The following is a 15934-nucleotide window of genomic DNA, read 5'->3' on the forward strand; positions in this document are numbered from 1 at the left end:
ATAAGACAAAACCACTAACTAGGCCGTGTGAATTATTCAAAGAGAAAAATGAAAAGAAACATGTCAGTTTGCTAGAGTCAGATGGCAGCCTTCATAGACCAGTTGTTATGGAGACCTTAAGGACATCAACTCTATTAATGCCATAAAGTCAGCTTGCGTTCCTCCATCTGCGATATTTCATTCGTCTGGAGCCTACACGAGAGAAATGTCCTTTTCATCTGCCAAAGGAAAACCATAAAAAAAGCAAACTGTCCATTAAGTAAAGGGTTGGTTCAGGAGCTTGTTTTAAGTGGAATGTAAAAATAGCTCAGGGCATTCAGGTCTGTTTTTCCCATCACTTGTATGGTAGATAATCTGTAGCTGACGGAGGACTGGCATTTAAAGTTCACTCCCAGCAGAGTGGGGGGACAACTGGCCCTTGGGGGCAATTGCTTCTGGGGCTGTAGACAACAGGAGAGAAGTAAAAACCCCCATGTCTTTGTATCTGGAGCTCCCCAACACTGCCCAGGCCACCTTGGGCCACATTGATGCCCTCCATCTTGATCGCTGGTGTACCTGTGTATTCTGCCTACAGCAGGTAAGTGACACAAAACCAACAAACACTCTTTACAGTAACACACACATTTACTCTAACACACAGGTTTTTGGGTTGTTGTTTTTTTTACAATTTTGGGGACTTTTTCATATTATACACATGTGTCGACGCGCATAGTTTTTTTTACTGTATTAAATAGTTTTCACTTAAAAGGGTTTTACTGCTTAGTGTGACGAACATAAGAACTTATCACACTAGGTAAGTGCTTTATATTAATTTAGGGTAAGGGCACACGGGCAGATTCGGGGAGATTAGTTGCCCCAGCGACAATTTGCCTCTTCATCTGGGCGACAATCTCCCCTAACTGCCTTCCCCTACCTTCGCCAGTGGTATGGCACTTGTGGCGCTTCATTTTCCGAAGTTGCCTCACGAGGAAACTTCGGTGACTTCGGAAAACGAAGAGGCGATTTGTCACCAGGGCGACTAATCTCCCCGAATTTGCCCATGTGCCCTTACCCTTAGGGATGCACCAAATCCAGGATTCAATTAGTGATTTGGCCAAATCCTAGCACTTTTACCGGGATTTGAAAGGTTTATTTACTAAAATCTGACTTTGTCCCAATAAAAAAAGCTCGACCAAACTCCCATGCCCGATTTTGCCTTATTTAGTAATAAATTAACTTGTTCTTTAAAATATTTTATTAGATTTTCACATAAACAAGAGAAATCAATATGACCCCAAATGCAGACTCAGAGGATATGCAGTTATTGATACAATGGCATGTTATTTTCAAAACTTAATAACATTAATAGATAAAAACATACTAACACAAATTAACTAAACCAGTGGATGTAAAGACAATTAAAAAGAAAAGAAAAAAGAAAAAGCCCGTTGTTTTTGGGAAAGTGGGATTACCCAGTAGTCTTTTCATTTACATTCGAAGGAACCTAGAAATTTGACCTTTGGTATTGGAGTCACAGGTCTCAAAATAAGGAGACCATATAAGTCTAAAGTCGATTTAATTGGATCGGTAAAACACTAGAAAAAATCTAGTACAAACCTGAATTGTATGATTTTTTTCTGGCTTTTTTCCCAAGAAAGCTTGATTTTTTTTATAGAGTTTTTGCCCGAAAACCCTGATAAAGTCGGATTTTTGGGCTAGACCCACTGAAGACCATGATAACTTCAAACTGAGATAGGTGCCTTTCCCACTGACTTATACAGGACCTCGACAGGTCTGAGTTGGCAGATTCAGCAATTTTGCAGCATCAGGGTATAATAAATCTTGAAATATTTGAATTTTTTTTCCCTTCAAAAATTTCGAGTTTTTTCCCAAAAAGTCTAACCAAAAAACTTCAAGGTTTAATAAATAACCCCCAAAGTGTTCAGTTTGTACTGAATTCAAACCCATAGTTTTAAACTGTGGAAGATCTTGTCCACAATTTATTTTTCTTACATTTGAAAATGCACATTGGGGTTGGAATTTTGTAAGTTCGGTATTTGGCTGCATTTTTTTAGCGGAGTATTCAGTATTTGTTCAAATCCAAAAATTATTGAATCAGTGCCCCCCGACAGGGCCGCCATCAGGGGGGGACAGGGGGGACAAGCGTACCGGGCCCGGGCATGAAGGGGGGCCCGGCAGCGCTGCATTTTTTTGAAGATCCGGGCCCCCCTTACGAGCGCCCGAGCCGTACGTCTTGCCTCTTCAGTGCCGAATGCGGAAGTGCCGAAAAGCCGAAGCCGATGCGACGAAAAGACCCGAAGTCACGGAAAAAGCCGAAGTCACGAAGCGCCGAAAAGACCCGAAGTCACGAAAACAGCCGAAGCCGAAGTCCTGAAGCAGCGCAAAGACCCGAAGTCACGAAAACAGCCGAAGCCGAAGTCCTGAAGCGGTGAAAAGACCCGAAGTCACGAAAACAGCCGAAGCCGAAGTCCTGAAGCAGCGCAAAGACCCGAAGTCACGAAAACAGCCGAAGCCGAAGTCCTGAAGCAGTGAAAAGACCCGAAGTCACGAAAGGAGGCGAAGTTGAAGTACTGAAGCCATGAGTTCAATTCTACTGAACACCAGTTTGTGTTTTTTTTTTTTTTTAATCCCCTGGCCACCAATGTATTATTTTAATATTCTATAGGCCCCTGCCACCAATCTTTTTTTTAAAACTTTTGTTTTTGGGGCCCCAATTTTTTTTTTAACTCGTAAGGGGCCCTTTGCCACCATTGTTTTTTTTTGGTTTTTTTTTTAAAAAAAAAAATTAATTTTCTTTTTGGTGGCCCCAAATTTTTTTAACTTGTAAGGGGGCCCCTGCCACCAGTTTTTTTTTTTTTTTCAAAAAAAAAATTATTTTTTTTTTAAATTTTTTTTGGGGCCCCAATTTGTTTTTAACTTGTAAGGGGGCCCCTGCCACCATTTTTTTTTTTTTCAAAAAAAATTTTTTTTCTCCAAATTTTTTTTTTGGGGCCCCAATTTGTTTTTAACTTATAAGGGGGCCCCTGCCGCCAATGTTTTTTTTTTTTCAAAAAAAAATTAATTTTTTTTCAAATTTTTTTTGGGGCCCCAATTTGTTTTTAACTTATAAGGGGGCCCCTGCCGCCAATGTTTTTTTTTTTTTCAAAAAAAATGTATTTTTTTTCAAATTTTTTTTTGGGGCCCCAATTTGTTTTTAACTTAGAAGGGGGCCCCTGCCACCAATGTTTGTTTATTTTTTAGTTTTTTTTACATTTTTTTTTGTTGGGGCCCCAAGTTTTTTTTAACAGGGGGCCCCTGCCACCAATGTTTTTAAAAAAAAAAATTTTTAATTTTTTTTTTTTGGGGCCCCAATTTTTTTTATAAGGGGGCCCTGACCATCAATAGCTTTTTACAACTTGTGTGGGGGGGGGTTACTTTTTTAGCGCTGATGTCTGTGTGGTCTTTTAACTGCGATGTGGGCGGGATATGGGGCGGAGCTTGGTCGTCAGTGTGGGCGGGGCCCAGGGGGCCCCAAAAATTTTGTTGTACGGGGCCCCGTGATTTCTAATGGCGGCCCTGCCCCCCGATATTATTTCAGTGACTTCGTTGCAGTCTATATGGATATTCTTTTTTCAGTCCCACATTGCAAATTATATTTTTCCCTGTAACTTTTTCACTCTGTTTTCATTCTATGTTATTGTGATAATGTACTCCCTACATATTTTGGAATCTGAGGTAGACTTCATTGGGCCGAGTACCTTCAGAATACCCCCAACGTGGTTGTGTTTCAGACCAAAATCTCTGATTCCGTAACCGTGCAGGAGTTTGCGTGTACCCTACCTATGTACACAGGTAAACTGCTGTTTATAATCTGAACTTGTCTCTCAATCCCTCTGCAGGAAAAAGATTATTTTTTTTCTATTCTAACCAGGTTGAGCCGCATCCCAGAGTGACGTCATTGCAGGTTTATATGATTCTCAGTAGTGATGTGCAGGTTGAGAAATTCTCGTCCCTTACCCGGCTCATCAAGACCTGCACCCGGCCCGCGGTTCCATGCTTCCTTATTTATCCATGACCAACCCAACCCGCCCCATCTCCGATCTCATGGAGGGGCGGGACAGGGAGTGTCGCACCTTGACGCAGAAGTTGGAGCACTGTTAGGTTGTGAGTGTTGAACCACGGGTCCCGCTGGTTTTGGGCCGGCCCGCACATCACTTGTTCCCTGGTTTCAATGAAGTAAACCCCCCTGCATGAAGGGTCAGGATGTGATTATGGGAATGGTGCAAAGTCCGGCTGGGCACAGTCCACTTGACTGATCCCATGCAGGACTTTACTCTGAGGCGTATTTTATTATCCTTGTATTTTAAAAGCTATAAAAATATTATATATATAATAAAAAGTAGTCACACTCACTGGTCTTAATTTATTCATTTGGCCAAGTTGACACCCACTAAATACCATAATCTGCGGTGACATGAACACTGATGTGTAACTCATTAACGGAGAAGGAAAGGCTTTATGCACTTGGGGTGCCAAATGTTAGGCACCCCAAAGTAATTGTATTTACTTACCTGAAACCCCAGGCTGGTGCTCCTATCAGCAGAAAACTGCACCGGCCCGGGGTTATACTAGTGAGTACCACGGAGCGACCCTCTTCTGGGTTCCTCTTTCTTCATGCGGCTGCGCATGTGCAGTAGAGCGAAAAGCCGAACTTTAACTAAAAAGCCGCCTATTTTGTTCAATTGCGCATGCATTTGCCCCAGGAAATTTGAAGAAAGAAGAACCCGAAAGAGGATCGATCTGTGGTGCTCACTGGTATAACCCCAGGCCGGTGCAGTTTTCTGGTGATAGGAGCACTGGCCCGGGTTTTCAGGTAAGTCAATACAATCACTTGGGGGTGCCTAACATTTGTCACCCCCAGGTGCACAAAGCCTTTCCTTCTCCTTTAAACAAAAAACAATAAGTGATATAATTAAAATGACATTGTTAAAAAACTTCCCATTCAGTGTAGAGCAGTTCCAATTACGTGAATAAAGTTTCCAGTGTATTTAATACATAGTAGCGCAACCATAAATATTGCATTTTAATACACTGGAAACTTTATTCACTTATTTGGAACTGCTCTACACTGAATGTGAAGTTTTTTAATGCTGTATTTTAATTCTATCACTTTTTGTTTATTGAGTTGCAGTGTTCACTTCCCGCCAGATTATGGTATTTAGTGGGTGCTTGTAAATTTATTCTTTGTTTTGAGAAAGGCTGGACGCAGTTTCCGTGGACTGCACCTAGGCACCTAACAGTAAGGATTTATATGGTATGCACTCAAGTCGGATAAAGGTCATAATTATAACTTGTCGGGTCACATCTAGGATGTGTAAGTGCAGTTAGACAGATCTGGTTTAATCCATATTATCTAATCCTTTATTTATAAAGTAGCATTATATTCTGTGAGCTGTCCAGTACAAGGGCACAACAACAGGTGAAGCAGACCATGAAGGCAGGCTTGCCGTTATTTTTATTAGAAACATTTTGCATCCTTTCTGATACAAAATATTTACCTTGGCAATTATGGTAGCAACAGTTATTGTATGAAACCTTGCTATTGCTTTCATGGTGTTCTGTAATCTGCTATTGATAGTAACAGAACTACTGTTTCTAAAACAAGATATAAACATGACTATGGGTCAATAGCACTTTAGTCACTACCACTTTAACAAAGGAAAGTAGCCCCTCCCCCACCCCTGGTGATTATCATCACTTACTTGACACCCCGTGCCGTTGCTCCTGTTTGCTGAGGACAGGGACCTCCATCCTCTCGTATATATGACACTAAGCCTTAGGGCAGGGGCACACGGACAGATTCAGGGAGATTTAGTCACCTGGCGACTAATCGCCTCTTCTGTGGGGCGACAACCTCCCCGAACTGCCTCCCCCTGCCTTTCGCCTGCCATAATGAGAAAACGCCAGCGCTAATGCACTCACGGCGCTTTGATTCCTGATGTTGCCTCACATTGAAAATCGAAGCGCCGCGAGTGCATTGACAGTTTGGGGAGATTGTCGCCCCGCAGAATAGGCGATTCGTCGCCAGGCGACCTTTAATCCTTTAATCTTTATAGCAACTATACTATATGTATTTATTTATTATGGTAATGACCTCCTGTTTGTTCTATTAGTTTATTGCTCTGCTGTACAATGCTGCGTGCATATTTAGTGCTATATAAATAAAAATATACATACATGCTAGTGATGTGCGGGCAGACCCGATACCCGCGGGTATCAGGCGGGTTTGGGTTGACCTCGCAGTGCTCCTCTCCGGCATCCAACTTCCGGGTTCCTGTTTTATACTCTCGCGTCTGTTAGCCCCGCCCCTTTTGTGACATCATTGTGACGTCATCACTGGGGCGGGTCTATAAAAGGACCCCCGGAAGCGGGGGAAGCCCATCACTAAAACATGCATATAAGTGGATGCTACCAAATTGTTCTTATGTCTGAAAATCAAAGTAAGTAGTGGTGGACCAGAAAATCATCTACTACATCTGAAGCAACAAATATGGCCACTACTAATGCACATGTCAAGCCTAGGAGAGAGTGGTTTGTGCCAATAGTAGGAATGGTGTGGTCTTGCTGTCTTGATCTTGATATTGATAAAAGAAAAAACTGGCTCCTATCCAGTGCAGCTTCTTTTAAGCAGTGCTACGCCCTTTTCTTCTGCTTTAGCACCATAAATGTAACTGTAAGCTCTTCAGAATAGAAATGTACTGTGGGGTAAATAAGATGGTATAATTATTACTATCACCAGTTATAGGTCAGTTATAATCAGGGCAGCTTACCTACTTCAAAACGTAAAGCTCAGAGTGGGAGGATTAATCATCAGCTATTCATGGCATTTAAAGCCACACAGCAGGAAACACAGTCGTAGTGATATGGCTTAGTAGGTTGAGTGATTGTAACGGAGATTTGAATTTATGTCTTCATTATCCCTTTCTTTAATCCTTGAGGTTAAGTATGTTTTCTAAGAAATCCAAAATTCACCTACCTCACTCATTCAACCTAATCAGTAACACTGCTCCTCTGCGGTTTTCTAGCCAGAACAGTGCCCTGAAGACATGTATTATAATTAGGATATTATACTAGGATAATTATATGAGTAGTTTAATGTCCCTCAGATAAGGAATAAGTAATGTGCCCCCAGCTTAAAGGATATGAGAGGCATATTTGTTATCTTGGTATGGATCCAAAAACAGCCGAGACAAACAAATGAGCGTTCACTCCAAATAGCACCCATAAAATAAAGGGCAACCAGTAAGCTTTCAACCCAAGTCTCATTCTAACTTGCCTCTTTCTACTATTTTGTCTTAAAGGGAACCTATCATAGGAAAATTGTTTTCTCCAACGAAGGTCAGGTCTAAAGAACCCTCCGTCTAGTTGAAGAAACCAAGACTATTTTGCCAAAAAAATGCTCACATGCAATGCTATGCCACCGCACCCACCATGTTTATGTGTGTACGTTTGACGTCACTCATATATATTCATAAATGAACAAGCTAGGGGTCCACTGTTAAGAGTCCCAACATGGCCGTATGCATTGGGAGCTCCCTTCATGTGAGGGTGGTGAAACAATTGCTACAAGCATTTTTTGGGCCAAATAGTATTATTTCTTGTGATAGGTGCTTTTAAAGTGCTCATCTTGCAATATTTAAATACCACTTTAAAGTACAATTTAAAATTCACTTTTGATATATTGTACCTACTCTATTTCTCCATACTGTTGTTTAAATTGCCTTTTTGTTGCTATATATTTTTTTCTTTTCATTCTTATTCTTCTGTTAATCATAGCTTTTTATTGTATCTGGCAAAATCAATTATTGGAATGGAAATTCAGGTTTGTGTCACCTGAAAACATAACTTTTTACATTGCTCCAAAGAGACATTGTAACCAGAATATTTAGAGTTCATGGAGCAAGTGGTGTCCTCAGGCCTCACCAGCTGTCAAAGCTTAGTTTGGGATAGCACTGTTTTAACTTTAATAATTGTGTTACAAGGAAATCCATAATCCTCAGTAGGACAGACTTGATTTGTTTTCCTTACACTTTAAAAGTATTAAGTGGTTTGGAATGTAATGATTAAATGTGCCTAAATGATCTGAGTCCCTTTGGATCTCCTACAGCTTTTTAACTTGTCAATATTTTCAATTCTAGTGCAAGCACATCCTAGCCGTCTACCTCAGCCAAGCCATGGGACTTTGCCAGGAACTCACTGTGACTGATACGCAGATGTGTGACATACTGTTCCCCAAAGAGGACTAGTTTGTGGACTATTCCGGAGACAGATGTTTTTTTCATTATCGAAGTAGCCTACCTGCCTTACCGGGGCCTCTGATTCTCTTGGTCACTCTGCATGTCCTTGCCTACACATTGATAAACATCATAAAGTGTTTCATGGATAGCCTCTTAACCTATGTACAAACCTAGTTCTGCTTTAGTGTCCTGTATTGGTGTCTGCTAGTTAGTAGGGTAATGGAAAAACACCAGACAAAGGAATGCCTTTCCCAGGATAGTTACTGTCCTTATATGATCATCCCATGATACATCAGTTGTGTCTGCATAATTTATAAGGTTCATTAAAATATGTTTAAAAAAAAAAAAAAAAGTCTGCATGTTGTGTGTCTGCATGAAACAAACACGGCTACAAGTGCCAACATAAAGAAATAATGGAGACATTTGTAAGTAAAAATGGAGACCTTGTAGATTGCAGGAACACAAACAGTGGCCTGTAAAAGCCCTTGAGACTTGTAATGGGAAAAATGTTGGGAAAAGGGGACCTGTAAAAGCCTGTGAGACCTGTAATGTGAAAAAATGTTTGGAATGTTAGGAAAACATTGCTGTTTTAAATTAAGACGTATCCTGCCAGATAAGCTTCGTGGAACCCCCTTATTTATCTTTGCTCTGGATCAGACTTTGGTCAGCTGCTTTGTATATGAATTCTGTTGTGTGTCAGCTTTTTACATGTAATAATGCAGTGCAGCAAGTTGGATAATTTTTCATCCCCACATCACCCATATTTTACTTTCAAGGTATTATGTTGCTTTTGAGTTGTGTTTTGTTTGAGGCCCATCACATTAACCTCAACTGTGTGTACACTCTAGCCTATATTTAAGAACCAAAAACTGATATGTCGTCCCTTCTTCAGTGCCATTATTACCTCCATTATTATGTTCATTTTAGAGATACGGCTCCACAACAGCATGCATGGGTAGATGTTGGAATTTCTACACACACACACACACAAACACGTACACCTACAAACAGTTTCCACATGACATAGTGGACTAAAAATGGAGTTACCGCCATGTTTAATCACATTGTGCAGCATAGCAGAACCCTGAGTAGAACACACTGTAAATCTGCAGCTGTCGTCGAACTATTGACATTTTTATTAGAAAATCAAGCTGAGCCTTTAGTCATCGACAAGGTTTCAAAAAGTAACGGGACAGAGAGAGACAGTGTATTTTTATGTAAAATCTGTATTCCTTTTTATATACAAGTGTCAATAAACATTACAGTAATAGATGTCACAGGTACATCACTAATAAGACAGTTGTTACAGGACGCAGTAAATCGGAGGGGGTTACCAAGACAATGCTTTTCCCAAAAGCTGCATTTGTTTATGCCAGCGTCCTCAATCAATGAATGCATCCCAGATGTTTGGTATGAATGAGAAATAAATAAACGCACATAGTCTTATGGGATGTATGAACTATATGATATTAATTCACACGGGGGGGAAACCGAGAACATTGGTACAGTAATTAGCATAAGAGAGACGAATGCTTAATAGTAACAAATGAAGCAGAAACGATAAGTGCTGCTAAACACAATCTTTAGCGAGATACAGGAAGTGACATTAAAATTTGTATTAAGCTACAACATGGGGGGTAAAGGCAATTAATTGCACATAATAGAAGTTAATGATGGTTATGGTGGTAGGACACTAGATTGAGACTGATCCAAAAGCTGCAGCCCCAATTCTGCTTTATAAGCCACTGAGCCACAATGCACATAATCTACTTTGTTATTGCAGATTCCATTGATTAAAATAATCGGGGGCTTTCCCTGATATCCAGCTCCCACCAGGCTGATCTTATTTGAAACGTTCCGGATTATTTCACCATGATCACTGCTGTGCTTCGCTTGTTGCAACAATTGTCTCCTTGGTCTTTAAACAAACTGCCTATATTTTGACAAAAGATTGGGGATGTGTGTTGGCTGTCTGCTTATGATGGGTCTATCATTATCGTTACGATTGAGCATTGGTGAAGAAGTGCTCCATTGTCGATTTCTCAGAATTTCTTTTCTTTCAGCTTCATACAGAGGCAAGCAGGTCATTAATAACTATCTTCCCTTATACCCAGAATGTTGTTGGGCCAAACACCTTTGAACATGTCTAAAGAAAGGGCTACTGAATGCTTCATGATCGCTTCACCCCGGCCATACGACTTCAGCCTTGATATAGCAGTTGATCTAACTAGAGATCTACAAATAATTTTACTAATCAAATAATTAACAATGCAAACGGTCAATTCAATGTGATAGGTCCTCTTCAGGTTTATGAAATCAGCATCAAATGCTAGCAACCCTAGTGCTGCCCACATTTCTGAACTTCCCTTTTCATTTTTTTTTTTTTTTTTTTTTTTTTTTACAGATGGAATAACGAGGTGAGCTGGTCCCGAAGATTACGGTACGATACAAATATGTTTCAATAAATAAGACAATTTATATTCCTATGATTAAATTAGCTTTAGCTCTGTATTGCACACACAACAGTAATGTTTAGTGGAAGTGTTTTCACCCCCCAACCCTTTTACTAATACAATGACACCATTAGTGCTTACACATGGACATAGGAGAAGCATAGTTGTAAGGCTCTGAGTAACCTGCAACACTGTTACATATTGTTCATCTAAGACATTAGTTCACGGAGCATGGTCATTCATAGCTTTTCCTTCAATTTGTCTTGTTGATCTGAGGCATTGCATTTTATTATAGTCACTGTAGTCTAAAAGAGCCCCCAAAATGTCTGGCACTGGTTTTATTCCCCCACAGCATAAATCATAAGCATGTCCTGAATAGAAAAGTAGAGTCCATTAGTATCATGGAGGAGATGCACATCAGTGTTCTTCACTTAAGTATTGACCTCCTGTGCAGAAAGCTTGTTTTCAGTTGGATAGAGTTTGGGGTGTCGCTCCATGGAACAAAAGACACCGTCCATTGATTCTGCTTCAAATCACAATGCAAAGACTGTTCAACATGTCACACACAGTACACAGATATGATCACACAGATTTAGCTGCCTAACTATAAAGCACTTTTTTTTAGTCGATTTGTTTGCTATTTTATCTAAAATAAACTTTTTTCCCCCCTTCAAAATAAAAACAAGAAAGACATACGACAATATTTCTGTATTTCCTGGGAATGTACAAGACCGAAACCAAACACGTCCATTATAAATATTGTAAAATGATGCAATTTTTTTCCCCCTTCATTAAAGTGCAAAAACAGTACAGCATTAAAAAAATCACAGTATTAAAATGAAGTTAATATATCAAAAAAGTTAACAAGTTTTGAAACGCTTTGTGTGTGTGTAATGAGATTGCACTGGATGCAAAAAGATTGTTGTGCTCTCATTTTTCAATGGTAAATCCTGAGCTTATGTGGGATTGTTCATTTAGCAGGAAAAAAGTTTGCTTCCATTCAAGAAACACCCAGAAACCAACCACCCTAATCCTAGTAAGGTGCCCATACATGGAGATCCACTCGTTTGGCGATGTCGCCAAATGAGCGGATCTCCCTCCGATATGCCCACCTTGAGGTGGCTGATCCGATCGTGGGCCCTAGCGCCCAACGATCAGATCCTAACGATGCCTAAACGGGCGGTCGGATCTCGGGACCGCATCAACAAATAGATCCGCCCGCGGTCCGATGGGATTTTCTGTCCCATCCGATCGAGATCTGGCCGACTTTCGGCCACATCTCGATCGGTGAAGCCCGTCGGGGGGCCCCATACACGGGCCAATAAGCTGCCGACACGGTCTGTCGGCAGCTTTTATCAGCCCGTGTATGGCCACCTTTAGAAGCCAATGTGCCCCATTATAGTAACCCATAGAAACCACCCAGTGTCATTTTAGTTACCCATAGAAACCAACTGGTCCCATTCTAGTTACCCATAGAAACCAACCAGTCCCATTCTAGTTACCCATAGAAACCACCTGGTCCCATTCTAGTAACCCATAGAAACCAACCGGTCCCATTCTAGTAACCCATCGAAACCAACAGGTCCCATTCTAGTAACCCATCGAAACCAACAGGTCCCATTCTAGAAACCCACAGCAACCAAGCAATCCCATTTTAGTAACATATAGAAACCAACTGGTCCCATTGTTATAAATCATAGAAACCATCAGGTCCCATTCTAGTAACCCACAGAAACTATCAGGCCCCATTCTAGTAACCCTTTGGAATCAATCACTTCTTGTTACACGTAGAAACCAACTGGTCCCATTCTAGTAACCCATAGAAACCACCTGCTTCCATTCTCTTAACGTAGAAACCAGTCAGCTGATCCAATTTTACTGGTCTTTTGTTTGACACCAAACGTCTTATTGGGTGATCTGGGTTACTAGGCCTGGAGCAAACTTTATGCCTGTTATACCCAATTCCTATCCAACCATAAGCTTTCACTGTTTATTAGGAATGTCTTTCATGTTACCAAACAATATAGCAATACATAGTCTTATGGATGTAGGATCACAATAGTGTGTAGCCCTGGATTGTCTGTAACAAAATGAAATACAGTGGAAAATTCAGAAATGTTGGGTTCCTTCAGAAAACTGGATTCTTTTGGACATTATTTACAGTAAGCTTCCTCCAGCAACACCCCACTAATATGATATATGTTATAAATATATGCTTTTAAACAACTTTTAGTAAAAGATCTCATGGTGGTGTTGAGTAATGTTTTTCCTTCTTGGCCTTCATCTTATATAATCAATATAATATTTCTTTCCGGTTCAACTATGATTTCAGCCTTCACAAACTGGAGCCCAGCTCTCCAACTAAACCCTGTCAAACAACCAAATGATTCAAAGCCAGTGAATTACTCTGAGTGGTTCAGAGGTCTGCTCAGTAAATAGGGAGCAATATAATGCTTATTAGCCATATGAGATTGTAATGGAGCATGTTTTAAATTGTCCCAGGACCTTGTGACCTTCCCTTTAATTGTTTTTCTCTGTGGTTTCACCTCGGTAGCATGCGGACAGATGAATAACGAGGCTGTTTGTTATTACAGCTGAGCTTTGTTTCTAATAAATATGTTGGAAAGTAATAACATTTTATCTAATTAATTTATGGGACAGTTGATTTGAATTGGATTACAGGGTTTAACTACTGCTTGGAAACAAATTCCTCACCCAACTCAGATTAGAATAAAAATGACAAATGGTGCTCAACCATTCTCTTACAGTCATTGCAATGAGCTTAATGGTTCTCTTTATATACCTTAACTCATCCTTTGACCTCCAAATCTAGTACACACTTTGGGGCAAATTTACTAACCTTCGAAAATTCGCCAGCGATGGCTTCGCTCACATTGCAGCCATTAGCCAGGCGTAGATTCACAATGACAACGCTAATTCACTAAAATCCTAAATTGCGTCCAGGGCACCGAACGCTGGTGAAGTTGCGCTAGCGTTACTGCGCCAAGCAAATCGAAGTTGCGCTAGTGATGCCTAATTTGCTTATGGCGGGAAGTTAAAGATGAATGGTAGTATATGTCGCAGCAAATACACTACACAAGCCCAGGAAACAATAATAAATGAAAATAAAGTTGTTATAATACCCTTCACATGAGCCCAGTGTATAGTTTATGTGCCAAAAGTAAATGTAGGAGGGAAGCCGGTTACAGCAAAAAATATTTACGCTCTTAGAACGGACTTTCAACAAAATTTTGAGGAAGTCCTATCTACTCTATTGCACTTCGTCAGGTGGAGAAGGCAAGTCTGGCGCAAGAGATAATGTTCAGTAAAATCCACATCTTCATGAATTTGCGCAGTTACGTCCATTAGCCAGAGCGCAAATTCGCCAGGCGATAGGGAGCGAAGTACTGCTAGAGTCTATCTCCTTCGCTAGCGAAGTTACGCCAGCGACCGTTAGTAAATCGGTGAAGTACCGAAATTACGTCACTTCGCCCTTTAGTAAATTTGCCCCATAAGCTCATAATCAATGTTAAAGGCTAGGGCTAGTATTTAGTGATTGGGACACTTAGGCCAGAGCCACACTGGGGCCAAAATCAGATAGTAGAAATAGTAGCCTCCTCTATTTTATGTATTCATAAGCGTTGAATTGGCTCAGCATGAACAGACTCCTTGAATTCCAGGGAAGAACTGCAATTATCTGCGCTTTGAGCCAAAGTCTGTTCACACTGAGACGATTCAATGCAGAAAAGCGTAGGCTACTGTCTGCGGTAGGGCTGATTTCGGCCCCAGTGCGGCCCTAGCCTAAATGTCACAATCGCCAAATACTTGCTAGATGATTTCCATAATAATGCATAATATCCAACAACCTACTGTTCCCTTTATGGTTAAAAATTGGAATACGATGCATTATGATTTTTTTAATATCCTTTTTGGATATTATTTGCATGCTTTTTTTTTTTTTTTTTTTTTTTTTTAAATCATCCACTTGATGAATTTTAGAAAGAATCGACTGTTAAGTATAAATGCATGTATGAATTTCTGCGTTCGAGCAAGTCAAACCCAGGAACAGGCAAGATGCAACATTATGCTACTGCCAGCACCAATAACAGCGATTATTATTCCATTCTTGGATGGATATGTCTCTAGCTGCATATCCATAAGCACGGAGCGCCTCTGTCTTGCTCAGCATCCTTGTATATTTGGATGCACACCAAACAAATTGATTTTCTGCATATGGGGGTGTATATACAGGCCTCAAAGGTGCAAGTATGTTTATATAATACGATACTATGGTTGGGAAGGGCATAACTAGAAGCTGACTTAATAAATTTGAGGCATATATACTACATGTAGCCAAAGTGTGAGTGACGTCTAACATATTAAATATTTACCATTAAAGGGGAACTCCACAAAAACATAACTTAAGCTTTTTCAAAAGTAAACATAATTTCAAGCAACTTTGCGATATACATCCATTAAAAAATATGCAGACTTTTCATGATTTTTAATGGTTTATGACACTTTGCTATGACTAGCTCCCTGCTCTTCTGCTGATCTTCCTGACTACTTTGCTGAGCTGGCTGACTACTGTTACTTTGTATCAACAGCCATCTATCCTTAACCTGCATCCTCCAAACCCCACAATTCCCTGCACACGTGATTTAATAAGGAACAGAACATCCCATTGCAATGCATTGTGGGTTATGTAGTTCCTGCATGTTGTCTGTAAGCTGTGGAGAAGTTGTTACAATTTGTAATATCAGTGTTTAGTCCCTCCTTCCCTGCCAGGATTTCAAATGATGCAGAAAGAGAAGAACGGTTAGCTGGATTTCATCATAGAAAATTACATTTAGACATACCTTTTTAAGAAATGGGTAACTGTCATGTGGGTATATTTGGGGTTTACGTGGGCCTCTTTATCAAATTTTGGTTTGGATGCCAGAGTTCCCCTTTAACAATAGGGATACCACACTCTAATCTATCAGGAAGCCTGGTGCAGTATTCACAATTGGGTGGGGTCCTGATAGGGCTTCATAAAATTGGTATTCTCCCCTTAATATAATCTCTGCTTTCTCTCTACCAAATTGATTTGTACATACATGTGCATGCCCCACAGCACAAAAAAGGTGTCTATGGTCAAAGGCCACAATAGGAGGCAAATCAGAAATGGAAAGTACTGAATTAATTTTCATTCTATCACTGAAC

At 40.3% G+C, this 15934-nt stretch overlaps 1 protein-coding gene across 3 annotated transcripts in view; it reads left to right on the plus strand.

Moving 5' to 3' along the window:
- Positions 1-8639, plus strand: part of zswim7.L (zinc finger, SWIM-type containing 7 L homeolog) — a 61918-nt gene extending 53279 nt beyond the window's left edge. For 2 of the 3 annotated variants that reach the window (XM_041580817.1, XM_041580818.1), the window contains exon 6: positions 8178-8639. In XM_041580817.1, coding sequence (XP_041436751.1) covers positions 8178-8285 — 108 coding nt within the window. In that variant the 3' untranslated portion in view covers positions 8286-8639. 3 annotated transcript variants of the gene reach the window in all.
- The last annotated feature ends 7295 nt before the right edge of the window (positions 8640-15934 follow it).

The sequence above is a fragment of the Xenopus laevis genome, chromosome 2L (genome assembly GCF_017654675.1).
Source record: "Xenopus laevis strain J_2021 chromosome 2L, Xenopus_laevis_v10.1, whole genome shotgun sequence".
NCBI classification, from domain to species: Eukaryota; Metazoa; Chordata; class Amphibia; order Anura; family Pipidae; genus Xenopus; species Xenopus laevis.